Source organism: Podarcis filfolensis (genome assembly GCF_964270895.1).
Source record: "Podarcis filfolensis genome assembly, chromosome: 5".
Taxonomy (NCBI): domain Eukaryota; kingdom Metazoa; phylum Chordata; class Lepidosauria; order Squamata; family Lacertidae; genus Podarcis; species Podarcis filfolensis.
In genome coordinates this window covers 79868151-79895895 of record NC_139608.1, presented here as the reverse complement: position 1 = coordinate 79895895, position 27745 = coordinate 79868151, and the positions used below count along the sequence as shown (strand labels likewise).

The following is a 27745-nucleotide window of genomic DNA, read 5'->3' as shown; positions in this document are numbered from 1 at the left end:
GTAAATCCGGCACTGAGTCACCCTATAGCTGCGTCTGAAACGCTTTCTATTGCTCAGGGAAGGGAAGGGCTGAGGCTGGTTTGGACTCATAACACCAAAAATCCACCCCGTGCAAAACACTCCTCGGGGTAACCTGGGCGCCAACCGCCGACCCGTTTCAAATATCCCGGCTGCTATGGTTTCCGCCCACCTCCCTCCGGTGCCTCAGGCATTGCCTTCCTTTCCTCTCTCCCTCAGCTCCCGGTCCCCCCCGGAACAAATGGTCGCGGGCCGTTGTTTCCGGGAGGAGCCAGGAGAAGTGAGCACCGGCAACCACACGCTTTTTCCGCCAGGGCTGCCCATGAGGAGGACGGACCCGTTTGGTAAGCCGAGCTCGGCGGTTTCTGTCTCGGTAGTTAGTGCGGTTGTCCGAGAGATTCGGATTCCCCCTCCCTTCTCGCGGTAGAAGCGATTTCTCCGAACTATAAACCGTAAGAAAAGCGCTTCTAGGAATGGTCGGAGAAGTACTTAAAATCGCGGATCATATCCGGGATGGCGAGCAAAGCGCTCATCCTCGTGTAAGGCTAAGAAATCATTGCCGCTCCAGAACGAAGCACCTCTTCCGAGGCTTGCGAGTTTCTGGCCTCTCGCTTCCCCGCACGGTTCATTAATAAAGTGCTGCTGCCCCTGTTTTGTCTTCCGGGAAGAGGTGCTGAATCGATGCTGGCTAGAAATCTGACCTGCGTGGTGCTGCTAGATTTGCCATTCTTCAGGTTTCATCTCCTCTTTCCAGCTGGCAAAAGAATAGCTGTTAGTGGGGAATGTTCCTTGAGCACCTAGGGATCTATTTACCTGCGGTTATTTATTATGCTATTTAATACACATAATCCCCGGTTTACATAAGATGCTTTAACCAAGATACAAGTACTATCCCAATAATTTTTTAAAAAAATTAAAAACAAAACATTGTAGTAAAACTTGATAATCTTGGGGACCCTTGCATAAAAAGGTACAGTTTCCAGAGGTGTCTTAAGTCCTGTTTTCCCCTCCCTAATTGCATTTGGGAAGGTGTTCCAGAGGGAGGCTGCTCCCACCCAGAAGGCTTCCTAGATATTATAAAGTGGCAGTCCACTGATTGTAGTACAGCTAGCAATGCTGCCTCCTGAAGAACTTAATGATTGGTTGGAAGCACATAAAGGGAGGTAATATAAGGGGAAGCAGACTACTTGGCTCAAGTTACTTAGGGTTTTATATGGAAATAGCAAGGCCTTAAACATGGGTTCAGAGCTAACCTGCCCTGATGAGTGCAGTGGGATTTAATTCCAAGTAAACATGGGTGGTGGTTTATTATTTATACCCCGCCCATCTGGCTGGGCTGCCCCAGTCACTCTGGACGGCTTCCAACAAAATATTAAACTACAGTAATGCATCAAACATTAAAAGCTTCCCTAAACAGGGCTGCCTTCAGATGTCTTCTAAAAGTCTGGCAGTTGTTGTTCTCTTTGACATCTGGTGGGAGGGCGTTCCACAGGGCGGGTGCCACTACCGAGAAGGCTCTCTGCTTGGTTCCCTTTAACTTGGCTTCTCGCAGTGAGGGAACCGCCAGAAGGCCCTCGGCACTGGACCTCAGTGTCCGGGTAGAATGATGGGGGTGGAGACACTTCTTCAGAAAAACTGGACGTAGCCAAAGTGAGCAAACATTCTCCTCCACTTTTATTCCACCCAAGGGAAAACAGGGTCAGTCGCCAGCTACTGAAGGTTGGTAATGCATGGGAATAAGGTCATTTTATTTTATCTTCTTTGTTTTAGATAGTTGTTGAAGCACCTTCACTTCTCACCCACTGAATGATGCATATTATATATAGTACATTTGTTTGTTTATCTTACATTGGTAAAAACAGGTATTTCGCCCTGAGTGACAGAACACCAAGAAAAGCGATGGAGGAAAACGATAAGAAACATCACCGCAAGAGACATAGTGGGCCAAAGGCTGGCAAGAAAAAGCAGCGTCATTTGAAAGATTTAGGGCTTGAAGATGAGGAGGATGCCCGGAAAAGAAACCCAAAGGCCTTTGCAGTTCAATCTGCAGTCAAAATGGCCAGAACTTTCCACAGGTATGGAACTGCTAGACTTGGTTAGCATACTGGTTTGCTCCTCCCTGTTAGAATGCTTTATTCTTACATTTAGCGTTTTCAGCTGCAGGTTGTGTTCTTCAGCTTAGAATTTGTAACTGTATAACACTCTGAGCTGTCTTCATATATATTCACATGATAGATCTCTCTCCATTTTGGTATGATGTGTTTTTTCTTAATCTGTATCCTGTTCTTTAGGGAAACCAGCTTTTTAGCCTCACAATAACCTTATGAGAAAGATTACGCTGAGTAACTAGCTGATGACTGTCCACATCTAGGTCCACTAGTTGCAGCCGATCTTTTAGTTCTCATGGTGCTGTATAGGACTCCCAAATCATTTCCGTGTAATTTTATGGGACTCGATGCAATCCTGATGTGAATGGATGTAACTAAATGGCATGAGATAATTTCCTTGGATTCCAGGCTGTTGTGGTACATGCAGGGTGGGGGGAGGAATTTGAGGATGGGGGAATATTTGGTCTGAACAACTGGTGTTATTCTTGTTTTTCTGTGTGGCAGGGCACTTGTTCTGTCTACTTTGTAGCTTACAGTAAACGTTATTCTTAAAAACAGGACCCAGGATTTGAAGACGAAAAAACATCACATTCCAGTGGTTGACCGCACTCCATTAGATCCTCCTCCTGTGGTTGTGGTTGTGGTTGGCCCTCCAAAAGTTGGAAAGAGCACCTTGATAAAATGTCTTATTAAGAATTTCACCAGGCAGAAGTTAGTTGAAATCCGGGGTCCTGTAACAATTGTGTCAGGTAAGAACTGACCCACATAAACAAAAGCTTATGTACATGTGTGTGTTTGGTTTATGTTTAAAACAGTTCTCAGTTCAGATCTACTAACAGTTGGATGTTTTTAAGTACTGTTGATTTTCATGGAAGAAAATGGAGGTGCTTACTGAGTTCTGCTGTTTTGAAATAATTGTGGCTTTAAAGTACATTACTTTGACTGGACCATACCCTACATCAAAAAATTGATAGTTAAAAGCTTGGGAGAATGGTACAGCTTTTATCTAGTGCCTGAAAGTTAGACTAGTTGAGTGTTCTTGGGGAGTGTCACAAATGGGGTGCCACCACAGAGAAGGCCCCATTGGCCCTTTGACTCCTGCTGCATTTTGGATGGGAAGAAGTACTTGGAGCCAGGGCATCCAATGATCATGAATAGACAGGTGGTCCATATTTGTCTGAAAAGCAAGGACATAATTAGAGGAGTGAAGTGTGATGTACATAATCATATGTGCTATAAGAAAATTTGAATAAACTAAAATCAGCCAAAATCACTTTAATTTCCCTGCTGGCCTATCTGATTTTGACAGGAAACCAATTATCACATGGTAGTGTGATCTGATGTTCTCAATCAATGAGCTGAAAAGTATTGTCACACTTTTAATGGTAGTACTAAAATCTGTCATGTTTTGCTCTTCACCTTTGTTTACAGGTAAAAAGCGTAGGCTTACCATAATTGAATGTGGTTGTGATATTAATACAATGATTGATCTAGCTAAAGTTGCCGATCTGGTGAGTTGAATCAGTATATGACAAGTTTTTCTTGCTATAAAACAACATATGCTAATTATAAACTTGGGAAAACATCATACACTAATTACAAGATGGATACAAGTCAAACTGTATATTTCTCTAGAGCTGAGCTCTATATGCAGCGGTTATACACTGCAATTCTATGTGTGTGCTTAGAAAAAAGTCCTATTCAGTTAATAAATTGGACTGATATACTGGATTAAGCATATTTTATTTGAAAGAAGGAAAATGTTGTTTACTATGCAACATGCACTTTATTTGATTCAGGTGACTCATTATGGATAGTTGGATCATAACACAAATTCTTCTCTTTATTAAATTCTCAGTATATGCTAGTAATGTTCTAAAAAAAAGTCAATTGAGAATTTAATTTATACTGAGCATTAACTTCCAGCTCATTGTTGGTCCACATGCTTCCCCCCTGACAGTTTTCTTTCTATTTCTCAGGTTTTAATGCTCATTGATGCCAGCTTTGGATTTGAAATGGAAACATTTGAATTTTTAAACATTTGCCAGGTACATGGCTTCCCCAAAATTATGGGTGTTCTTACACACTTGGATACCTTCAAGAATAACAAACAGCTCAAGAAGACTAAAAAGAGATTGAAGCACAGATTCTGGACAGAGGTTTATCAGGTATGATATTGCATCAGTGGCTCACCCTGTGAGTTGAATGTAAAACATTTAGAGTTGTAGGCAGTGAAGCTAGAAGGCTGCATTGTACCTCTTCAGTGCGTTTCTGTTACAATGTCCTTTGGATCCTTCCTGAAAATTTGTCCTTTGTATAGTTCCATATCCACTCATGGTTAAAGTCACAAATTTGGATTTGGATTTTAGTCTGGAAGATAATTATCTACAGTGTTGTGTAATGAACTTTCCACAGTTCAAATGAGTTTTCGAACCCAGTACAGATTTTGGTACTTGTATGACTTCGCTGTAGGCGCACTCTTTGTATAGCATTTTAGTCTTACCAGTAATCTTGATGCAGGACTGCAGTGCACTGAAAAACATGGCAAGATAACGTTTGCTGCAGTTTGTATAAATCGTGCTTTCCAGAGAGTGGCGGCCAAATGTATGGATCACAGGTGGGGAAACACACAATGTGGTGATGTCCGGAAACATTATGGGGGAAGGAGATTGTAATTCAACTTGGGGATGCAGTCCTGATGGCAATCCTGCTGGTTATAATGACCATAGGTTAGCATAACATGCTTGATATGCAGTTGGGCTTCTCTTTCTCCTCCTGGGGGGACTTCAGAGGTGCATTTTTTTGCTTTAGTTAGCCATTGTTCATCTGGTCATCTGGCATGACAAACTGTGGCCAATATATAGCTCTCCCTGAAATTCTCAGGAAGCTGAATTCCACCCGCAATATACTTGAGGTGCTTTTTCTTTTTATTGTGCAAAACTGCATCATGTACACAACTCTGTGTTTATTTTCGGAGGAAATCACGCTCATGCTAGAGAAACAGTGAAGTGTAGTGTGTTACTTCAGTTGTTCTGTAAATTATTCTCTTAATTTGTCAATTTAGGGTGCCAAATTGTTCTATCTCTCTGGGATGGTACATGGAGAATATCAAAAACAGGAAATCCACAACCTGGGGCGCTTTATTTCCGTAATGAAATTCCGTCCCCTTATGTGGCAGACGTCTCATCCTTATGTACTAGCAGACAGGTAATTCCATACCACACACCCTTCATTTCCCCTGTTTCCCTCCCAACACTCTGCAATGTTGTTAGATGACTTTTTATTTATTTATGTGAAAGTACTGTGGATCTTTCCTTATATTCTATAGGATGGAAGACTTGACAAACCCAGAAGATATCAGGGTTAATCCAAAGTGTGACAGGAAGGTTTCACTTTATGGTTACTTAAGAGGAACGCACTTGAAAAACAAAAGTCAAATACATATGCCAGGTTGGATACCACCACTTATTTCTTATTTTTTAGTTCTTGCAGCACTGTGTCTTGTTGACAAAGGACAGCCTTGTATTAAGAATAATACAATTTGCACATACATTGTTCCAATGAAGTGTACATGGAGCCCTTTTTAAAAGACTATGTTCCTGCAAACAGCTATCTTCCAGTCAGCAATATTTTAGGGCTTAAACATTGCCCCCACATTGCAGATTGGAAGACAGGCTATAATCCTGTACACACTTTGTTGGGAATACCTGTTGAAGTCAGGCATTTAGTGTTGCCAGTCCATTGCAGTGAAACTCCTCCAGAAGAGATTTGGCAGGCATCCTTGCTTTTGACTTTCAGGTGTTTCTTGAATACTTATTTTATGCTTACAGGCCTATGCAGTTGTTTAAAGTTTTTACTGAGTAGCCTGTTACTTTAATTAATATTCTATATTGCTTTTAAAGTTGTATTGTAATCTGCTATTTAAGTAAATATAGAAAATACAGAAAAGTAAAAAACAAATATGGGAGATATATAATTAAAAATTGGGGTTTGTTCATATAGGCATTTTGCCAGCTGGGCTCATTTTGCCAGTCTCTCTTCATGAGATTCCTGTACCTTAACAATAAATAAAAAACGTGGTAGGAAGTCTCATCCATACAGTACTTCATTGACACAAGATCACTAACACAGTGAAATTACTGTGGTCATTTCGCTGAATGCGTGGCTAATTTTTAGCAATTCCTACTTGAACCCCGTTTTGATTTTCTGTGCTTCTTTCTATCCAGGCGTTGGGGATTTCACAGTGAGTGATGTCAGTTTCCTGCCAGATCCCTGTGCGCTCCCTGAACACCAGAAGAAGCGTTCCTTAAATGAGAAGGAGAAGCTTATTTATGCACCACTGTCAGGTGTTGGGGGCTTAGTTTATGATAAAGATGCAGTTTATATCGACCTTGGAGGAAGTCACACACATAAAGAAGAAGAGGTATGGGTTAATTCTTTAGCAGTTGGTAATGTAGTGTTAATTCTTGTACAGTACTGAAGCCAGTTGTATGTACCCCTGACAGACTTCTCATCAAGCAGGCTGGGGAGAGGTGTGATCTCTTGGCATAAGTACCACTATGGTCTCAGCTAACTTACGCAAACAGCAAAATAAGTATATTTAGAAAATAGTTGCTAACAGAATTTTGGTTTGTCAGGAGGAAACAAGACCAAACCATGAACTAGTCCAGAGCCTCATCTCTACGCACTCCACTATTGATGCCAAAATGGCATCAAGCAAAGTGTCTCTCTTCATGGATTCCCAACCGCTAGAGACTGACATTGACAACCAAGGGTAAGTTGATAACCCTTGATTACCAAGGGGGCAGTTGAGAGAATATTTCACTTATTGCTGTTAGCAGTTTTAGTCAGCCTAGCAAGCAGATTTTGATGAGTCCAAAAAAGTTTTTCTTTTTGAGGGTGGGGAACTGTTTATGGCTCCGGAATCAATATCAAAATCCTTTGCATGGGGTCCCCATGCTTAAGAACTGCAGCACAAGGGTATTGACAGCTCTTTGTTTTGGAAGTCTCCCCCTATTTCTCCTTTCCACCCCGATGTTGGAGGTGGAGAAATGCCATTTTGGGGAGTTTTCAAAGAGCAGCATTGGGAGGGAGAAAGGGTTTCCTTTGTGCAAGGCGCGTTCTTACTGCCCACCAGCTGATGGGTGACTGGGGCTTTTCCTTGCTCCAGTAGAGAAACAATCAGGAACTGATGTTAAGCTCCCAATTGTTCCTTTGAAGCCTCATCCTTACCTGTGCCACCCCCGACAGAGCGGGTGAGTGTGGCTTTCCAAAAACAGCCTCACAAACCAAATTTGACCTATGGCCTGCAGTATGCTTGTTTTCGAATGGTTTGTGATACTTGATTTTTGCTTCTTTTGGAAGTCTGTTTGAGATGCCTAAAGAAGAGAAGGAAACTGACCCACATACTGGGAGGGTACGTCGGAAGGCACTATTTGAAGATGAGGAAAAAGAAGATGGTGGAAGTGATGAGGAGGAAGATGAAGAAATGTCTGAGAGTGGTAGTGATGGTGATGACGAGGATGGGCAACAAAGTGATGAAGATTTCCCAGATCCGGAGCTGGCCCTGAGATCTTCCAAGCGTTTTAAAAAAGAACCCAAACAAGGAACCATAACAGAACTTCCAGCATTTGCTGATAGCGATGACAATCTTGAGATAAGTTCAGGTGAGGAAGAAGAAATGGGCCTTGATGGGGACGGGGAAGATGGAGAAGGAGATGGACAAGAAAGCGAGGAGGAGAGAGTTGCTGATTCTGAATCTACAGCCAGAAACACAGATTTATTGAATAGGTCTGCATGTGGTGAAATGGACAAAGAGGAGAGAAATAGAAATCTGCGTAGAAAGGTGGCTGCCGCTACAGATTCTGGAAATGGGACAGCAGAAGAAGCATCAGCATCTGAGATGGAAGAATCATCTGCGGAGGACAAAGGAGAATCACTGGAAGATTCTGATATGGAAGAATCTGATGGGGAAGATTCCCAGCCGCAGTGTGCTGGAGTTAAAACACAGGAATCAAAGTTTGACAAAAGCGAGGATGATGTTGAAGGTCTGTTGAAAGAGGAAGAGGAGTATAAAGAAGCCTCTGACTTTTCTCTAGATACAGTTGGTATGTACACACTGCTCTCTTGGCATGTTTGGCATGACATTCAATTGAGATTGCCCACCTTCTATGGTGTTGTTCATTTGCTAGTAAAAGGAGCTGTGCTACTTAGTAAAAGGAGCTGTGCTACTTAGGAATTATGAGGTCTGCCAATCATTTCTGTAGCATAAATGTAGTTCAGTTTAATTGCTCTTTTGTATTTTTGTTTTCATATTACCTTGCTGTTTTCTAGTGGAAGAGGATAAAACTGTAGGTCTGTGTGCCTGAGATTAAGCCCCACTGAGCTGAGTAGATATGTATAAGATTACATTGTGAACCATGGGTTGGATCCAGACTAAGTTAGGTCCCTTAGGTTCCACTGAAATCAATTTGAAAAGTTAGTCATGACTTAATTTAGGCTGCAATCCTAATCCCATTTACTTGGGAGCAACTCCCATTGAATTAAGTAGGTCTTACTTCTGACTAGGACTTGCCAATCAGAAGGTCGGCGGTTCAAATCCCCGCGACGGGGTGAGCTCCCATTGCTTGGTCCCTGCTCCTGCCAACCTAGCAGTTTGAAAGCACGTCAGAGTGCAAGTAGATAAATAGGCACTGCTCTGATGGGAAGGTAAACGGCGTTTCTGTGCACTGCTCTGGTTCACCAGAAGCTGCTTAGTGCTGCTGGCCACATGACCTGGAAGCTATATACCGGCTCCCTTGGCCAGTAAAGCGAGATGAGGGCCGCAACCCCAGGGGTTTGTGCTGTTAGTCTCAATGATCACAATGCGTAGTCTCAATGGTCACAATGTGAACTGTGGGCAACTAATTTGCATACCTACTTAGTCTAAGTACTATTGAATTCAACAAGGCTGACTCCCTGCTAAGTGTAGTTAGGACTGAAGCCTCAGTTTGGATCCAGCCCCATGCATATGAGAGGTGATTAAGAAAAAGTGAACTCAAATAGGAACTGGAGAAAGTAAATAATCTTTTGGCGATTAATGGCAGCAGGGACCATTTATATTAGTGGTAGAATGGACAGTTGCGAATCTGAGCGAGCGTTGAATCTGCTCAGTTAAAGAAACCATATTGTTTCCCCCCCAGGTGCGCTTAAATGGAAAGAAGGCATTACTCAAAAGGCAGCTGAAGCATTTCTGAGGCAACAACAATCGGCTCCCAATCTTCGCAAACTTATTTATGGAACAGGTATAATAAATTCACTGCTTTCCCTTAAACAGTTTAAGAAAAGGGACTAACAGACTGGGTTGTGGAAGGAGAGAAAAAAATAACATGTTAATCATTTTTGGTACATTGGCTGCATGAAAGAAGAAAAGGTCCAACTCTTTCCCATCTTATGAAAGCTGCTCTGGTTGGTCCCAGAATATTTATTTGCAACCAGGCAACCAAGTGTGGTCCCTGATAGGCTTTCTGGGTTCTAATCTGTGTCCTTCAACACAGTTGACCAGCTTCCCAGCAGTTGGCTCAGCCCAAAATCAGATTGTTGGAATCAAGTTTCAAGTTCTTAAGAGGTTATTGGCTATTTTGTAGCATATCGACCATGCTGATGATTAAGGGCAGGTTACTTCTTCAGCAAACAATAACACAGATTGAAATTAAGAAGCTTGGCAAGCTATTGTTGGAAAAGACAGAAGATATTCCAGTGAGGTGGATCAACTTAGGTGGATCAACTTAATAACGAAAGCAAGAAGAGCAACTAAGATGTTGCTTATGTGTTGATTATGATATAATATTGCTATGTTTAGAGGAGAAGAGACTTGGAATTTAAAGAATAAGAGTCAAGATCTTTGTCATACATTTTGTAATAGAGGATACAGTGGTACCCCAGGTTACATACGCTTCAGGTTACAGACTCCGCTAAGCCAGAAATAGTACCTTGGGTTAAGAACTTTGCTTCAGAATGAGAACAGAAATCGTGCTCCGGTGGCGCGGCAGCAGCAGGAGGCCCCGTTAGCTAAAGTGGTGCTTCAGGTTAAGAATGGACCTCCGGAACGAATTAAGTACTTAACCTGAGGTACCACTGTATTTATTTTTTACTGCACAAAAACAAAATGCCTTTCTCTCAAGCTCTCTGGCATATTCAGTGGACTGGAAGAGCGATGGGGCTGTTTCTCAGTTGTGCAGACATTTTCACTATGCATCCTAAACCACTGGACAAGTGAGGGTGGGAGGGGATGTATGTCAGTGAACATTCTTCTCACCAGAGGACAAGACCCATTCAGTCCTGGGGAATGGATTTGTGGATGCTTGCCCCCGACTACTTAAGCTTGCACCCTAGTAATGAAATATTACAAGATGCAACATTCCCAGGGCTTCCTTTCAAAGTATAACTGTGAAGCACTTCTGTTTTTATTCAGTGGCTGAGGATGAGGGGGAGGAAGATGAAGAAAACAATGAGCTTGGAGGGTTGTTCCGCATCAGCCGTCCCAACGAAGAATCGAAGCGAAAAGCCGATGCCCTTGACTGCTCCAAATTCCCTGTGGAAACCCCACAAGATTGGGACTTAGATGAGGTGCTTACTGCAGATTCTGTAGATTATATCCCAGATACTGTATTCATAATAAGACAGTGCATACGGTACATGCTCACTTGCTGGTATCAGTGGAGGTTGGGAGGAGTAGAAGTGGTGATGATGGTAGAAACATAATTTACCACTCCCACAGATTTGAGGATCTTTGAGAATTGTGGATTAGACTTGCAAAAAGAGAGGAGCTGGAAAAGAAGCAACAAGCAGTAGGGTGGAGATCAGTAGGGAACTAAACTAAACTAAACTAAACGTTTGGGAAGGGTGGTTAAGGAAGGAGTGGCAGTATTTGAATTATGCAGGCATTTTGTTTTGTTTTGTTTATGTTTGTCTATGCTGGTCATATGGAAGGGTAATTTTTAGGGCAGGTAGTCTTTTCTGTGTGGAAGGGTGCATAGACTAAGAAAGCCACTTTGAGGCACAATATTGTAGATTATTTGATGGCTCACTTACATGTTGAGTATCCACTTTTGCTGTACCTGATAGCCCTTTGTTCTTGAAAACACAGTGTCCAGATCTTACTTTCATGGCTTCCTTGACAAATGTGTGCGTTGACCGTGTTCAGCAAAAACAATAGATTAGAAATACTAACAAATGTTTTTGTGTGGGCGGCTCAGCTGGTAAAATAATTGCCACTACATTGGGTCATTTCTATAATTAACATGTGTTTGCAGCAGAAAACAAGTTTGCTACTCTGCCTGCAGGTTATGGACAGTATCAGAGACTGTTTTGTGACTGGAAACTGGGAAGCTGATAAAGATGCTGCAAAACTGTTGAAGGAGGATGGTAAGTTGGAAGGAAAGGTCTGAGCAGCTATGGGTGGACCTGCTTCAGGGCCAGCTTTAGTGGGTAAGGGCTGATGAAAATATGGGTTTCAGCGGGGTGGGGGGGTGGAGTTCTGCATGTGGAGGCAATGCTGAGAACTGTAAGGAGGGTTTGGGAGGGACACTTTTTTTTGTTTGTTTGTAGAAAAACAGTATCAGGGAGATCGTTTGGGAGATCTGTGGAGCAGGAATGGGCTCTGGAAATGGCTGATTTCCTTTATTGGAAGATCTGAGTGCCATTGCACTCATCTCCTTGTTTTAGTGGAAGACTTTGTATAGCCACTGAATGTAGGCACACAGAAGACCGAGTACGAAAATGTCCACACATATATACCACCTCCCACCTGCCAGTTTTTCATGTCTTATGAAAATATCACAAATGAAGGGACCATGGGGGCTTGGGGTGTGTGTGTGTGTGTGTGTGTGTGTGTGTGTGTTTAAGTGTGTGTGTGTGTGTGTGTGTGTGTGTGTGTTTAAATGAAAACACATTCAGGTGCATGCAGAAAATTTATCAAAGATGAACAAGCTGAAAGATTTACTGTATAGGAGAAACTAAGGCAGAAAATATTAATGATTTTGCTGATGTCTACTTTTTATAGAAGAATTATATGGCGATTTTGAAGATCTTGAGACAGGAATTGTACACAGTGGCAAAGCAGCTGATCAAGGAGATGAAGTAGGTTTGAGAGAATTAACTGTGATTCATTTGTTGAACAGGTGTTCAAAGCTAGGAAGTTACAGATTCTCTTGTCAAGAGAGACCCAAATTCTTCATGCAGATCATGCAGATCATGGGAATTTGAAAATATTCAGCATATTTTTTTCTCGGTGTTAGCAGATGTGTATTTGTTCTTTGTTTGCAGTTTATGTGTCATTGCATCTCTTCTGTGTGGGACTCATAATTACCTTTGAACTGTTCAGAGCCCACAACTTTTTCCCTACAACTTTTTCCTTACTTTGTAGGATATCAGCAGCCATTTACTAGAGTGCTATGCAGCAACATGTAGCTCATCTCCAGCTCTTGTCAGAACTGCTTAAATTCTCACATAAGACACTTGTCAGGTGGATTACAGTGGCAATTTTTTTAAGCTTTCACAGACACTATAAACCCAGTAATGTTTATCTGTTAATGATGCACAGATTGAGTTTGAACATTTTTTGCTGTTTTGACTCCTTGTCATTGATGATCACTAGTTAATTACATGAATGGGCAAGTCATAAATTTTGATCTTTCTTAGGCCTTAGGTCTAAGTTGAAAACAAAAAGCTGCAGCATTAAAATGACTTGTAACTTTGTTCCCTGAGGACAAAACACACAGAATAAAGCCCTCTTCCCCCCGCCTTCCCCATTAGGCATCAAGTGAAGAAGAGAAAGAGAATAATAATGGGAAAGAGGACAAATCTGGTGAAGAGGAAGAGGAAAAGAAGAAGCGCATGGATAAGAAACGCAAGCTGAAGAGGATGTTTGATGCTGTGTATGACGAAGGAGATGCCACCTACTTTGATGACCTAAAAGGGGAGATGCAGAAACAGGCACAGGTATAAATTTCATACCTGATTGGGAGCTTCTGTAGCTTAGTGGCCAGAACTGCAAGACTGAATTAGATCGGACTTACTTCTGAGTAGACATGGTTAAAAGGTTGAAATATGGTTCGGGATATCTCTGGTTTGAATTTCCCCCTTCTTCCACAATTCACTAGGTAACCCCTGTGTGTCAGTTTCAACCCTTATTTATAATAAGAAAAATAACAATGTATGTGAAATGGTTTGAACTCTCTAACAAGCACTCTCCAGCTGTAAGGCACTAAGTATTATACAGCTTGATGGCAATGTTTTATAATTTGAAAAGAATGTGTACATTTTCTTTCTAGTTCATTAACCTGTACCAGGAGGCTTATAATGCAAATGTTCATTATTATCATTATTGGTTTACAAGTATTTTTTCTGTCAGTTTAACGGATCTCCGAACTGCTTCTGTCGCACAGCTTAATCGGACTGAATTTGAAGATCAAGACGACGAGACCAGAGTTCAGTATGAGGGATTCCGGCCCGGAATGTATGTACGGATAGAACTGGAGAACGTCCCATGTGAGCTGGTGCTGCATTTTGACCCACACTATCCAATTATCCTGGGTGGCCTGGGAAACACCGAAGGAAATGTGGGATATGTGCAGGTATGCAGTCGCAACACTATGTTCTCCTTTATGGTGCAGAATTCTTTGGTGTCTCAGTTCATCACCTCCTGTGTGACCATATTTTCCCACTCCCATACTTTTGGGTTAGGGTTGCAGCACTTGCTTATCCCACTTTTCAGATAATTATTATCCCACTATGCAGCTTTCCTCAAGGAGAGAGGGATGCCATGGCATCAGGCTTACCAACTAAAAAGGCAATATTTGCAAGGGAAAGTGGGTGGAGGGAAGGTAGAGGAGGGAGATTCACCCATCAGGTCCAGAACAAAGCATTTATCCCCGTTTGGGGCTGGGCTGATCTTTTCTCACTTGCTTATTCAGTGCCAGAGCAATTGAACTGAGTGTGGAAGAAGCTCTCATAAAGAGATTCTTTGAGCAGTGCCGCTCTTCTTATCTCCATGAAATCATATCTAGCTGTTTCTTCACATGAATGGCATTCCAATTTGCTGCTACATAACAATCCTCCATTTTTTTGCCACCCTAGATGGCTTTCAGTGTGCCTCCAGATTCCTTGCCTGCATCTCCTTTCAGCAGACCCTTGTCAAAGCTGGTTCTAGAACATAATTGTACTGCCAAGGCTGCCCTTCCTTGTGTGGAACGTCTCTTCTGCTCACAGAAGGGCTATCTTACACCTCATGATAAAAATTTTCATGAGAGATTATGCTCAACTCACAGCTAGTTCTTAGGCAAGACTTCGCAGAACTTTCCTTCCATTCGATGGTCCTTTGTATCAGTCTCTTTGAGGATGAAAGTTGCAAAATATTCTATGTGTTTCCTTGATCCCTGTTATCATTTTCTGTTTCCAAGCATTCTCCAAACACCAAGCACCGAACCACTCACTGCATTTTATATAGTGCAAGGTGGCCTCAGTACTAAGACAGGATAAGGGACTGCTGAAATAATTACTGGCATAAATGTAGGAGTTTGCTTTTGATGAAACATTCTTGGTTTTCCTCAGATGCGCTTGAAGAAGCATCGTTGGTATAAGAAAATACTTAAGACTCGCGATCCTCTCATTTTCTCATTGGGCTGGAGGAGGTTTCAGACGATCCCTATGTACTACATCGAAGACCATAATGGCCGTCACAGGCTACTCAAGTATACACCACAGCATATGCACTGTGGGACAACTTTTTGGGGTAAGAGCAAACTCTCTAAAGCAAACTCTGCAACTTCCCAGCCTCAGGAACAGCACTGGTAAAGCCACCTTATGATGATGATGAATTGTTTGAAGCTTTATGTATGAGCAGTGGTGGAATTAGGGGGGGGGGAATGCAAAACCCGCACCTCTGCCTCTTTATCAAATTTACAGGGCTAGAAGGAGATTGACTGAGCCACAGTCAAGAAAAAGGGTGTGCTATTTCAAGGCGTGGATTATGTCTTGTTTACCTAGCCAGGGTGTAGGATAAGAAATCATCCCTGGTTCACACAATGGTAAGCCCAAGATAAGGGAAACTTGATAAAAATAGAGATAAGTAGATAGTGGCAGCCCTGCAGGGGGAGGAAGGGGGAGCGTGTGAGTCAAGCTTTGAGCGAAAAACAAATTTAATTCATAATAATAGTGCTAAGCCATGGCTTAGCATGTTTTTTTCCTGTCTTGGATCCCTATGTGTTGTTGGGCTGTAATTCACATAATCTACAGCCAGCATGGCCAATGATCTGGGCTGATGGGAGGCAGGATTCCAACATTATATGCAAACCCAAAGTTGAGGAAGGCTGGTTTAGTGCTACATGTGAATCTGGCCACCGTGTTAAGAGTCAGGTCCAAGAAAGCTTCATATTTCTTTACCTTAAATCATGCTCCTTTGATTATTACTTGTGTTGATATACAGTGGACACTCAGGTTGCGAACGTGATCCGTGTGGGATGCACGTTTGCAACCCGCAGCGTTCGCAACCTGCGTCTGCGCACATGCGGGTTGCAATTCGGCGCTTCTGCGCATGCACGACCGCCAAAACCTGGAAGTAACCCGTTCTGGTACTTCCGGGTTTCGGCGGTCCGCAACCTGAAAAAACGCAACCAGAAGCAGCTGTAACCCGAGGTATGACTATATTAAGAACATTACCTCAGTTTTGAAAGGAAGCATTTTGTTTTTCCTTTTAAGTCCCTAGTTTGTCCTGGGTTTTACTTCTCTCACTATGTTTTTAAGAGAAGATATTCGCCTTTGAACCATACACTGAAGGTTTGGGTCAATCTTGTTTGTTAGGTCCTATCACGCCACAAGGAGCGGGATGCCTGGCAATCCAGTCAGTGAGCGGAGCAACAGTAAGTATTTACCATGGACGGTTTATAGTTGGCCTAGGGTGCATTGCAGGGGGTTGGACTAGATGACCCTCGGGATCCCTTCCAATTCTCTGATTCTGTTGGTGGATTTATTTGTGAAGTATGCAGGAGGGGCAATGTGGATAGATAAGTAGTGTAGGAAATAAGGCTTCTGCTTGCTAGGGCAAGTTCCTTGGTGAAATGTTTCCATTAGTCAAGAGAGGGGGAAGAAGGAAGGAGTTTCTCCTCTTGCATTGCTGAGTTTTGGACCAAGCAGAAGCAATGTGTGAGTCTCACTATTTCTATATGTCGTGTGAAGCCAAGTGCGATGTGAGAGGCCCTTCTCTCCCCCAGCTTCGCTGGTATGCATACACATACATACAGTAAGCCAAACCAAAATTTATAGACCCATGAGCAAAATAAATGAGAAATGGAGATAAGCACCCTGAACCTGCACTTTCCAATGCATGTGCACGCCCCATCCTGTCTGCCCACATGGGCTCACGTGGATATCTTATAACAAATACAAGCAAGTTTCTGTGCTTTATATTTCAGCCTGATTTTCGGATAGCTGCCACTGGAGTTGTGCTTGACTTAGATAAGTCCATAAGAGTTGTGAAGAAATTAAAGTTGACCGGTTTCCCATTCAAAATTTTCAAGAATACAGCATTTATCAAGGTATGTGTTTGAGCAGTAGGAATGTTGAGGACCCTCTTGGGGGTCTGCAGAGTAGTAGTTCCGCCGCCTTCAGAATTTTGGTGTGTGTGGGTCCCACCACCACCACCAAAAAGCTGCATTTTCTGTGGCAGCCCTTGAGTTGTGGAATTCCCTACCTATAGAAGTGCATCTGGCACGACCAATATGCAGCTTTTGGCAAATGCAGAAGATGTCAACCTTTGCTTGTTGACACCTGAGATGCGTGTTCTCAGGACTTGCCCTATTCCTGCAGCTTTAATTTGTTGTAGCTGTTTTTAAATATTTAATTATAACCCACCCTGGGAGTTGCTAGGGAAGGGTGGAGAGTACATTTAATTACTGCTGTTGTTATTATTTCCAGAGGCAGCATACCTCTTAATGCCTGTTCAGGGAAGTTTTTAATATTTAACGCTGTATTGTTTTTAATACTTGATTGGGAGCCGCCCAGAGTGGCTGGGGAAACTCAGCCGGATGGGCGGGGTATAAATAATAAATTCTTATTACCTAGGCTGCCAGCAATGGTGATGAACTATGGCCCTGTTTCAGCTGCCCCTAAAACATCTGGCTGGCTTCTGTTGTGCACAGGGTATTATGGATCCTTGGCCTGATCCAGCAAAGCTGTACCTACCAAAAATGGTAGCCAGGATTCTGAATCTTTGTCCCTAACCTTTCCCTACAGCCCTCAACTCCGTTGAAAGAATAGCAAAAGCTTCATGTGCCAGGTGACACCCAATGATCTTGAATGCGTAATGGATATTTTAAACGCCCAATGCATGTTTCTAAAAGCCTTACGCAATTTTCTTATTAAGGCAACATCTCCTGTGTTGCCTCCTTGTGCCTCCGATAAGGACCTTATTGAAATGCATTGGTCATTTTCCAGGACCATTTTGAAGTTGCTCCCCCACCCCCCACCTTTTAAAAACTTCTTTGTGTTTTCAACTCCTTTGGGAAGGAGCTTTTTTTTATCTGTCATGCTCCATTTTGAACTTCAGACCCTATCTTGGAAGTCAGTTGGTGATTCCTGGGTGCTATGACTCACTCAGTGGCTCCATTCTTTGCTGTTATCTCTCTTAGGAGACAGTTTGGAACAGGCACCTCCCACAAAGAAAGTATCTTTTCTTTTTGAAATTCAAAGTCTTCACCTAGCTCCCTTTTGTGATGCAAGCGTCTCTTTTCAGTATGTTTTTTGAAGACAGACAAGAAGTCTAGTATGGTTGTTTTGCAGTGCAGGTAGCCCTTCCATATCAAGTGATCCCATTTTTTTTTTTTACATCACGTCTTCCAATTTTCTTAGTATTTTGATATGGAATGACCCTCCCGTGTGAGCTTCAAAATCAGTTAGGGTCAATAAACCGGGTTTGAACTCTGATGAAATGGAGCCTCCATAGGTAAGTGGCTCCTGCAGAGTGTTAGAAACTCAGATATATAATCTAATCACCAAATGGCTTCTTAAACCTAGACTCTGGTTGCCACAATGGAATGTCTAGGTGCCATCCCCCATCCGCCCTGATGGGATTATATTAGTATTATTACCCATTCCATTACTATATCGTTTTATATTTTAAAGAAGAAATCTCAAAGCAGTTTACAACACATTTAAACAAATCAGAATAAAACTAATTCAGGTTTCAAGGAAAATATTTCAGCTCCTCCTCTAAGTGACATTTTGTTCCCTCCAGTTGCCAACCTGGTGTCCAGAGATCTCCATGTGATTGCAATTGGACCCACATCTGGCGCCTGGCTAATTTTGAGCACTGCACCTGCATCAAGAGGATAGGCCAGCGGCCTGTTCTGGACAGGGTTGCATGCCCTCCAAAGGAGTAGATCAGGCATCCCCAACCTGCTGCCCTCCAGATGTTTTGGCCTACAACTCCCATGATCCCTAGCTGACAGGATCAGTGATCAGGGATGATGGGAATTGTAGTCCAAAACATCTGGAGGGCTGAAGGTTGGGGATGCCTGGAGTATTTGTTGTTAGAGGCACAAATGACATATGTGGCTAGGAGTTTCTTTGGGACATAGGAAGCTGCCTTATACCACGTCCATTGGCCCATATTGTTCAATATGGTCCACAATGATTGGCAGCAGCTCTCTGGAGTTTTAGACATGGAGTTTTTCCCAGCCCTATCTGGGCTGTTGTTGAGGATTGAACCCAGGAACTCCTGCAGGTAAAGTACTTCCCCTGCAGGCTTTTACAAGCTTTGTCTGGTGTGCCAGCTATGACCATACCTGGGCTGGGATAACTTGGGCACTGTAGCCCATGCCTTTGTAACATCAAGGTTGGATTACTGCAGTGCACTCTCCGTAGGGCTGCTCCTCATGCAGAAGCTCCAGCTGGCACAGAACACAGCAGATGATGGGGGCAACATACTGTACCTCTGTTTAACCATCTGCATTGGCTGCCCACTTGCTCCCAGACCAGGTCCAAGGCTCTTGTGTCAGTATACAAAGCCGTGGACAACTTCAGTGCAGAATCTCTTAAGGCCCGCGCGAGCCCTTTTATCTCTGCTCAGTTACTGGGTGAGCGCTGTAAGTTGTGGCTTGTCTTACAGAGGCCTTGCTGTGTTAAAGAGCTCACTGCTTGTCCTATGTGGAGTAGAGCATTGTCCCAGCAGATTCGGCAGGCTTCCTCACTTCTGATTTTCAAGCGTCTCTTTCAAGCAGGCCTTTGCAGCTGTTGAATTTTTGTGATAAGCCAGTCACTAATGATTGTATGGTTCTAAATCAAAGCTTTGCAAACTTTTCGTGTTAGTGACACACTTTAGACGTGCATCATTTCATGACACGGTAATTCAGTCTTAGTATTAAACCAGAGGTTAAACTAACCCCTTTCCAGCCCCAGAAGGAGCATGGGAAGTATTCACACTGCAGCTGACACACTAACATGTCACAACACACAGTTTGGAAAGTTCTGTTCTGAATGGTGCTTCACGTTTTAATGTTGCACACTGCCCCAATATGATATGGTGGTATAAAAATAATTCTGTTAATAAATCAGTAAAGCATACAGGGCAGTCACCTGGCTGTCCTCCTCTGTTCCCCAAGGCCTCACAGAAGCCTACACAGCTTTGGTATAGAAGGGTGCTTTTGGTGATATTGCAATATCAAGCTCAGTATGAAGTTTTTCATTCCTACTTTGTTTCACGTCAACATAGGGGATGTTTAACTCTGTACTGGAAGTGGCCAAGTTTGAAGGCGCAGCCATTCGTACTGTGAGCGGCATCCGAGGTCAGATTAAAAAAGCCCTGCGGACACCCGAGGGTGCCTTCCGAGCCACCTTTGAAGATAAGTTGCTAATGAGCGGTAAGTGGCACCTTCCAGTTGCTTTACAGGATGATTCTTTCAGGAGCCTTTCCTTTCAGGAATTGCCAAATGTGAGGGTGCACTCCTGTCATATCTGTGGAATGAATTGCACGGTCATTTCTGAGAGGGCAGGTTTCTCAAACTCTGCTATGCCTCCTTTAATGTAAAAAAGCTCTGCCCTCTAGTGGTGATCAGTGAAGTTGTCACACCAGGCTGGTGTTTCTGATCATAGTTTCAGTGCCCCTATAAAAAAGTCTTGGTAGCAAGGGGTCAGTTTCAGAAATGCTACATGTGTTCCCTAACTGCAATAGTTGCAGCAATATCGTTCTGATTTTTACATTTATAGTAAGAGGCAAACTCAATAAAGTTATGTTTCTGCTTTGTGCTCTGGATTGCTGTCGTCTTCATGACCGTCTCATATTCCTGTGGTGGCAGTTGCCATGTTCAGCTTCTGTACAGGGCTACAGTTTTGTATATTACTGTGTGACAGCAGGACCGGGGTCTTACACATAACAGCAGAGTGAGGTGGTAGAATGGGCTATGCCACCTTCTGCTGGGAAAACCTCTGTGTCAGTAGAAAACTAGTGGTACAGGGCAAAGGTTGAGCCAGAACCTGATGTGCTGGTTTTGTATTGTGTTCTACTTTCACATAAGGGAGATTCAGAAACGACCTTCTCCTGCCACTCTTCTCGTCTCAGGGCTCCGTTGCCTCACTCTGCTTGCAGGTCTAGGAGGGGAACCCCTTGAGATGCAAAGCTGTCATCCAGATATGTGGGCATGGGGGTTCACCTGCAACTCTGCAAAGCTTGCCTGCTTAAAACAGTTTTAAAAGCTTAACCAGTTTCTTCCCTTTCTAGATATTGTTTTCTTGCGGACTTGGTATCCTGTCTCCACCCCAGCCTTCTATAACCCAGTGACTTCCTTACTAAAGGCTGTGGGTGAAAAAGACTCCTGGGCAGGAATGAAGACAACAGGCCAGCTAAGGCATGAGAAGGGCATCAGACTAAAACAAAACAAAGATTCTCTCTACAAGGTAGGGGGTGTATGTTGTTTCGTGTCAAAATATGCATAGATTTTATCTTGAATTGCCTTTGATCAGCAACACTCAATAGCGTTCAGAAATTTTTTGAACGCTATTGAGTGTTGCTGATCAAAGGCAATTCAAGATAAGACACTGGGGATCATTAGTCCAGCCCCTGCAATGCAGGAATATGCAGCTGTCCCTTATGGGGATCGAACCTGCAACCTTGGCATTCTCAGCACCATGCTCTAACCAGCTGTTATCCACCTGGTGATTTTGTGCCTGAGATTCAGGATAACCCTGGGGGAGGACCTTCTGTGCTTTCACAGGCCTATGTAAAGCGGGGTTGGACGACATGTGCCCCTTATTCCAGATGAGGTTGAACTACACCTCCCACCAGCCCCAGCCATTAGCCTTGCTGGCTGGGTCTGATGAGAGCTGGAGTCCCAACATGTTGAAGTGGAAGGCACAATTTCCCCACTTCCGATTATTAAAGTGTTCCAGCTTTCAATTTATAAAATTGCCTTCAGCCCCCTTGCTAGATATGCGGCAGTACATAGAATAGGATTCTGTCTGTCCGCAACAGTTGTGACATCATTTGATCTGTAAAATGATGATGAAGTCTGTTAATGAGACCCTGTTTTTGAATTGCGTTTATGCTAAGGGAGCCACTGCAAGGCAGTTCCCTCCTGCATTGCTCAGATAGCACAAATAGAGCTCACCCAGTGACTCTTGCTCTTGTCAGTATAAGCTAGATGTTATCACAGGGGAAAATGACAACATGAACTCCTCCTACATGGCCAAGGATTCAGATATTACATTTCGGTTGGGAAGGAGTGTGAGCATAAGCCAAGAGATTTTATTTGCCTATTTTCCTCATACTTATTATAAAGCAGAATGTAATGGGCAAATTAGAAAGCAAAATGAATGTTGCTGTTCAAATTACATTCACTCTTCTTTATTTTAGCCTATAATGCGAGAAAAGAAACATTTCAATAAACTGCATATTCCAAAAGCGCTTCAGAAGGCTTTGCCATTTAAAAGCAAACCTAAGCTTCAGGAAGGAAAAGGAAAAGTCACAAAGGACAAGTGGAGACCAGCTGTTATCAGGGAGCCTCATGAAAAGAAGGTACGTTGTTTCAGGTTTTGTAATAATCCTTTATTGGGTACAAGAACCACTTAAAAATAGCAAGTTAGGAGTTCTTTCTGACTGCTGACCAATATTGGTGTTTTTAGTCCTCATTATTTTTGCTGTAATTTACAAGGATTACAAGTTACTCACAACCTGCAACACAGATTTCTATTAAATGTCAATGATTCCTTCCCATAAAAATCAACAGATTTGTCAGGAATTTCCCTGAGATGTGGATTGAAGCTTAAACTTGGACTAGGACAGTGTTTCTCAAACTTGGGTTCGCAGCTGTTGTTGGACTAGAACTCCCATCATGCCTGTCCACTGATCCTGCTAGCTTGGGATGATGGGAGTTGTAGTTCAACAACAGCTGGAGACCTAAGTTTGAGAAATACTGGACTAGGATCTGGGAGACCAGATTTCAACTCCACACTCAGCCATGCAGCTCGCTGAATGACTTTGTCCTGTCCCTCATCCTAACCTACCTCAGGATAAAATGGAGCGGGTGGGAAGGCCATGTAAGTTGTCTTTTAAGAAAAATCCATCCACCCAAAATTTCTCAGGCAAATGGGCAGCTGTGGTTGTCTTGCATCCATTTCTATGGCCAAGGGAGTAAAGGGACTTCCAATTTGTTGTAGTCCTCCAACGTAAGGCAACTTGACTTGTAGCTTTCAGGATAGTAAACAAATAAAAATGTACCAACTGGTATGTGACTGCCATGAATCTTAAAGGCCTGCTTTATGCAACACAGTAGTTCTCAAACTTTTTTTTCTCTGGGCCACGCTTCCAGAATAAAAATTCGCGGCTCGCACCACACCAATTTTTGTTATTGATAGGAAATACACTGAGAAACAAAACGAAACAATTCCTTGATTTATAACATAGAACACTGCTACTTTCTAAGCTGATCATGGGACATCCACAAAGTACAAAACAATGCAGCTACAGCTACATGAGAACATGAATCATTCCCACAATATAATATTGGCTGTCCTGGAATCTTCCCACCGAACTTGCCATCCTCTCCTGCCACACCCTTTGAGAACCACTGGTGTAGTGTGTTTGAGCCAAGAAACAGTGGATACAGTTATCAAGCTACAAATTGTGTTAATTATCCTAGAGGGAGATGGGTGTGATAAATGGAACACAACCAACAGCTCTGTTGATATAAGAATCTGTTTGATATGAGAGGGGGAAGTTCCTGCTTATGTCATTGCTAAGATTTTGATCTTCCTCCCAGAAGTGCATGTGCTGATTTGCATTGCTGTAGCTCAGTGCTAGTGAGTAGCGTTTTAGTGCTGGATCTCCCTTTCTAACAGCAATTAAATCCTGGGAAATCAGCCCTGTAATTTGCCAGTTCTTGCTCCCCTTTGTCAGCCCTGAAGTTCGATATGTACATATCACACGTTGTTCATTGTTTTTGTTAAGATTGCAGCACTTCTGTCTGCTTTGGGTACGGTACACAGTTACAAGCTGAAGAAAGCCAAGGTGAAACATCGGCAGCAGCTTAAAGAACGTATCAAAGGGAGGCAGAAAGAGGAGGAAGAGAAAATAAAGAGGCAGAAAGAAGCAAAGAAGAAGCTCTTTCGCATTATTGGACAAAGGGAGAAAAAGCGGCAGAAATCGAGTCTGAGAGGATCTGCTGAAAGGGAGAAGTGAGTTTTCAGCAGCCACCTGAAGGAAGCGAGAAGACATTTTACTCTGGAGTGCCCAGTTAAGAGCAAGACCCAAAAATACTGTTAATAAGGTTCTGGACTCCAATGAACTTGCCTTGGAGGAGAAAAAACAATGACATTGTCATTTGAAAACATCAGCATCAGATGTAAATTATGGTTTATGGTGTTTACTCCGCAGTATGCTTCAGGAAGAAGTGAAGGTGTCACACACTGTGTGGTCTCTGATCATTCATTGAAGTATTTTACGTGATTATTTGGATGGGATTCATTTATGATCTTGAGATTACTCAAAATAATTTTGTTTGCTGTTAGTAAAAAAAGGATCATGCAGTTTGTACATGGTTTTAATACTAATGTTTGAATGAGATAAAAAAATGGGCAGCCCAAGTTGAATCTGTTTATGAGTTATTTCTTACACATTGAAATCTAGTGCATTTCTCTAGGAAAGGCCATGCTTCCTAAGAAATGTGAAAGCAAAGCTTTCTGCCAAGTAGCTGAACTTAGATCCAGCAAAATTTGTAGTGCACCTTCTGACTACATTTCATCTGTGGAGAGTAGACTGCTTCTTATTTATGTATTATGCAGTTACTTGATAGGTCTTTGCATCATTGCCAAAACAGAATAATTGATAACTGATGGGGCATCATTTGACCTGCTTGAATCTTGACAAATCCTACACTGATCTCATTTCTGAGGGTGAAACTATGTGTTGTGTTTTATTTATAAAATTGTTATCCTTTCTTTCTGAGGCTTGTACCTTACTCAAGGCAGCTTACATACATAAAAATCACATTCACAAATACAACTTATCAAATACAAAAAATATGGGTGGGACATATCAAACATTCATCAACACAGGACTGCCACTAAAAATGCTAGCTCAGTGTCAAGGGTTGTATTTAAAGGTAAAGGTACCCCTGACTTTTAGGTCCAGTCGCAGACGACTCTGGGGTTGCAGTGCTCATCTCGCTCTATAGGATGAGGGAGCCGGCATTTTGTCCGCAGACAGCCTCCGGGTCATGTTGCTGCTTCTGGCAAACCAGAGCAGCGCATGCAAACGCCGTTTACTTTCCCGCCAGAACGGTACCTATCTACTTGCACTTGACGTGCTTTCGAACTGCTAGGGGGGCAGGAGCAGGGACCGAACAACAGGAGCTCACCCCGTTGCAGGGATTCAAACCACTGACCTTCTAATTGGTAAGCCCTAGGCTATGTGGTTTAGATCACAGCGGCACCCAAGCCCTGTTTGGAGGAGACCCTTTAAAATTAATGACTTTAAGTTAGTCATGGTCATTAATTCAATGAGTCTATTCTTGAGTTACCCACTGCCTTGCAGGACTTCATCGGGAGAAAAAAAGGCTACACAAATCTGAGTGGAGTGCCTAAGGCAGTTTGATGACGCCTTGTACGCCTCCTTCCGGCAACTGTAGCCAAGTTGCTGCCAAATGTATTGCTCTGCTTTCCTTTGGACCACATTAGTGATGCTGAGAGGGGGGTCTTGTCATCTGGGCAGCCCAGGACCTCCATACATGCTGCCCAGGCTTGTACCCTGGAGAATTCACTTAGGTGCTGCTAACGCATCAAAAACAATGTGGGAGGCAGTAGAGTTACCAGTCTCTGCAGCCACAGGCAGGCACTGTGATTCTCCAGTGGTTTGACTTCACTCCCAGATGCGAACTCTGACGGATGCTAACAGCAATTATTCTGAGTAGACAACCGTTGAACCAGGTTTTTTATCCCCACCCCATATGTAGTACAGCTACCTTAGTTTCTTGATGTCACACTGCTGGTTTCTTGATGTCACACTGATAGTTTCTTGATGTCACTATGATGTTTCCCTATCAATGGCAGCCAATTGAGGGTGAGTTGTGTGTACAGTATGTTACAGAAGTGGCAGAGTTTGTGGTGACCTGTTAGGCACAGTATGTCCTACTGCTCTAACATAATATAATAAATAAATAAATAAATATGGGAGCAGACCTCCATATGTGTAATTTGCATTTGCTGAGTTACCAACTGAGACCTAGACTCCAAATTCCTTTGTTGTTTATCTCATATACACATATGAAAGTAATTAAGCAATTAAGGACCTCTGATCCTTGTGACCTCTGATCCTTATGCAATGCAGCGCATACAGGTTTTCTGGTAAACAGGTTTGCTTAAGAAAATGGCGACAAATGCAAAGGCTGTCTTTTTGCTTTTCTTAGGAGTGAGCTTTGTGCAAAACAGCAGTTCAGGTAAGAGAACATGGAAGCCTAGTGTTTTTCAAATAGGTAACTTACATTTTTTTGGCTGTTTGGTTTTATGGATTGCAATTGGTTCTGTTTACATTGGGCAAACACATGACAATCCAAACATTCCTGCCTGTGTTGCAAATATATGTTAAAATGTATTAAAATCATAACAGCATGATTGCTAGATTCACCTGCTCTTCAGTTCTGTATGTCAGGGAGGATATCCCTTGAGAGAGAGTTTTGCATGGAGTCTCTTAGCAAGTTTTTTTTTTTTTTTTAATGAATCAGTTAAGGCAGGGAATTGGCCCTCATTATTAATGGAGCATTTATTTCAACAATATTTGGGACATTCAATGTACATCTGTCTCCCAGCCCCCATGTACATGTTTAGCTCTTTAACAATATAAAGCATAAGCTGGTGAGGGGAGGGCTTACATATAGAGAAAATTGAACCTGCACTTCGGCAGAGATGATGCCAAATTTTGTACACAACACTAAATGTATGTGCAAATGTCCAAGAGCATAAGGAGATGCTACACAATAGTGCGTTGTCAAATGCAAAGCTCTTTTTGTGTTTTTCTGCTAGTTGACATCTGCAATACTGTGGCAGAAAGCAATATTTTGCTGGTGGTTTCTAGCATGGCATGTGTTGCTCAGAAAACATTTTCCTTGTGTGCAATTAGATAATGAACTGAAGCTTGACCAGGCCCTGCTCTCTGTCAGCAATTACCTTCCTGGACGAATTGCTGCTTTCTATGTCTCTGAAGCCTGCTACAAAGTAAGTAAAAAAAGGGCATCACTGAGAAAATAAGGGCTGTGCCATCTGTAATAATGTGTGGGGAATCAGCTGAGTTTAGGGGGGTGAGGGTTAGTGGTATTGCAGAATTTGATAGCTGCTTGATCACAGAGCATCTAGTGTTTCTGTGAAGCACTACAAATAACCGCAGGCTTGCAGCCCACAGATCAGGCTAGTTATTTCAAATCAATATGGGATTTCTCAACTCCTCACCAGATAGTATATGAACATAATAAATGCCTTCCTGGATTCAGTTAATGTCTCATTAGCATACCATTTTTCACCCTTTTGTTAAGTAACACACACACACACACAAGGTGGTAAACTAACCTTTAGCCATTTAGCCAATGTCTCAGGAGGGTGGGAAAAGTGAGAAAGGGGTAGGACTTGTTCATTTCAAAGCCTCTCCCTTCCTTACAAGAAATAATATTTTTTATTTTAAAAAACAACAGATTCCCAGTAGGCAGTTAGTTCTTCTAGCTCCAGAATTCACCCAGCTCTCCCCAAAAGTCAGCACACTTTTGCTACGCATTAAGGACAAACGGATATATTTTCCTCCCTCCTCTTTCTACTTCTAATGCTGGTTAACTGAACCTGGCAATCTTTTTGTCTGCCTCCTGTACCAGCAATAGCTTGAAGCCATCCATTTAGGAGTTTGAATAGACTTTACTAGAAACTGGATTTGCATGCGTTGACCTTTACACAGTCTGAATCTGAGATGAGGCCAGTATCAGGCTTGTACTAAAGTCATGCAAGATTTATCATGATGGAAAATCTCATGTCATTTTAAAGTTATGCCAATGATCTACAGAGATAAACCATAGCATAAGATCAGATTCACACATGTCTGCTCGCAAATTGCCTTG

The 27745-nt window shown here is 42.6% G+C and overlaps 2 protein-coding genes across 6 annotated transcripts in view; both read left to right on the top strand.

Moving 5' to 3' along the window:
• The first annotated feature begins 234 nt into the window (after positions 1–234).
• BMS1 (BMS1 ribosome biogenesis factor) lies at positions 235–24236 on the top strand. Of its 2 annotated transcripts, none has more exons than XM_083614563.1 (23): positions 235–362; positions 1881–2093; positions 2685–2875; positions 3558–3637; positions 4106–4294; positions 5191–5333; positions 5455–5576; positions 6353–6549; positions 6764–6900; positions 7491–8233; positions 9308–9409; positions 10579–10733; positions 11450–11531; positions 12169–12245; positions 12921–13106; positions 13553–13741; positions 14718–14898; positions 15966–16024; positions 16577–16699; positions 19873–20020; positions 20878–21053; positions 22009–22170; positions 23602–24236. In XM_083614563.1, the coding sequence occupies exons 2-23, from the start codon at positions 1918–1920 to the stop codon at positions 23830–23832; spliced, it is 3849 nt and encodes a 1282-aa protein (XP_083470689.1). In that variant the 5' UTR covers positions 235–362; positions 1881–1917; the 3' UTR covers positions 23833–24236. The 2 variants fall into 2 exon arrangements, with proteins under 2 accessions (XP_083470689.1, XP_083470688.1); XM_083614562.1 differs by having other exon boundaries at positions 325–494.
• Positions 24237–25830: 1594 nt separating this feature from the next.
• LOC310762928 (heparan-alpha-glucosaminide N-acetyltransferase-like) overlaps positions 25831–27745 on the top strand; it is a 170598-nt gene continuing 168683 nt past the window's right edge. The window contains exons 1-2 of one of the 4 annotated variants that reach the window (XM_083614755.1): positions 25831–26086; positions 26767–26861. In XM_083614755.1, coding sequence (XP_083470881.1) covers positions 26017–26086; positions 26767–26861 — 165 coding nt within the window. In that variant the 5' untranslated portion in view covers positions 25831–26016. Of the gene's footprint in view, positions 26087–26398; positions 26862–27745 lie in introns of those variants that run through there. The other 3 variants (XM_083614752.1, XM_083614753.1, XM_083614754.1) reach the window with 3 other exon arrangements.

Bases quoted from the DNA above. Each gene is read 5' to 3' on its own strand.
- BMS1 (XM_083614563.1), top strand. From the start codon at position 1,918: ATGGAGGAAAACGATAAGAAACATCACCGCAAGAGACATAGTGGGCCA. The intron at 6,901-7,490 runs GTAAGTTGATAA...TTCTTTTGGAAG, and splicing joins ACTGACATTGACAACCAAGG to TCTGTTTGAGATGCCTAAAG. The intron at 11,532-12,168 runs GTAAGTTGGAAG...TACTTTTTATAG, and splicing joins AAAACTGTTGAAGGAGGATG to AAGAATTATATGGCGATTTT.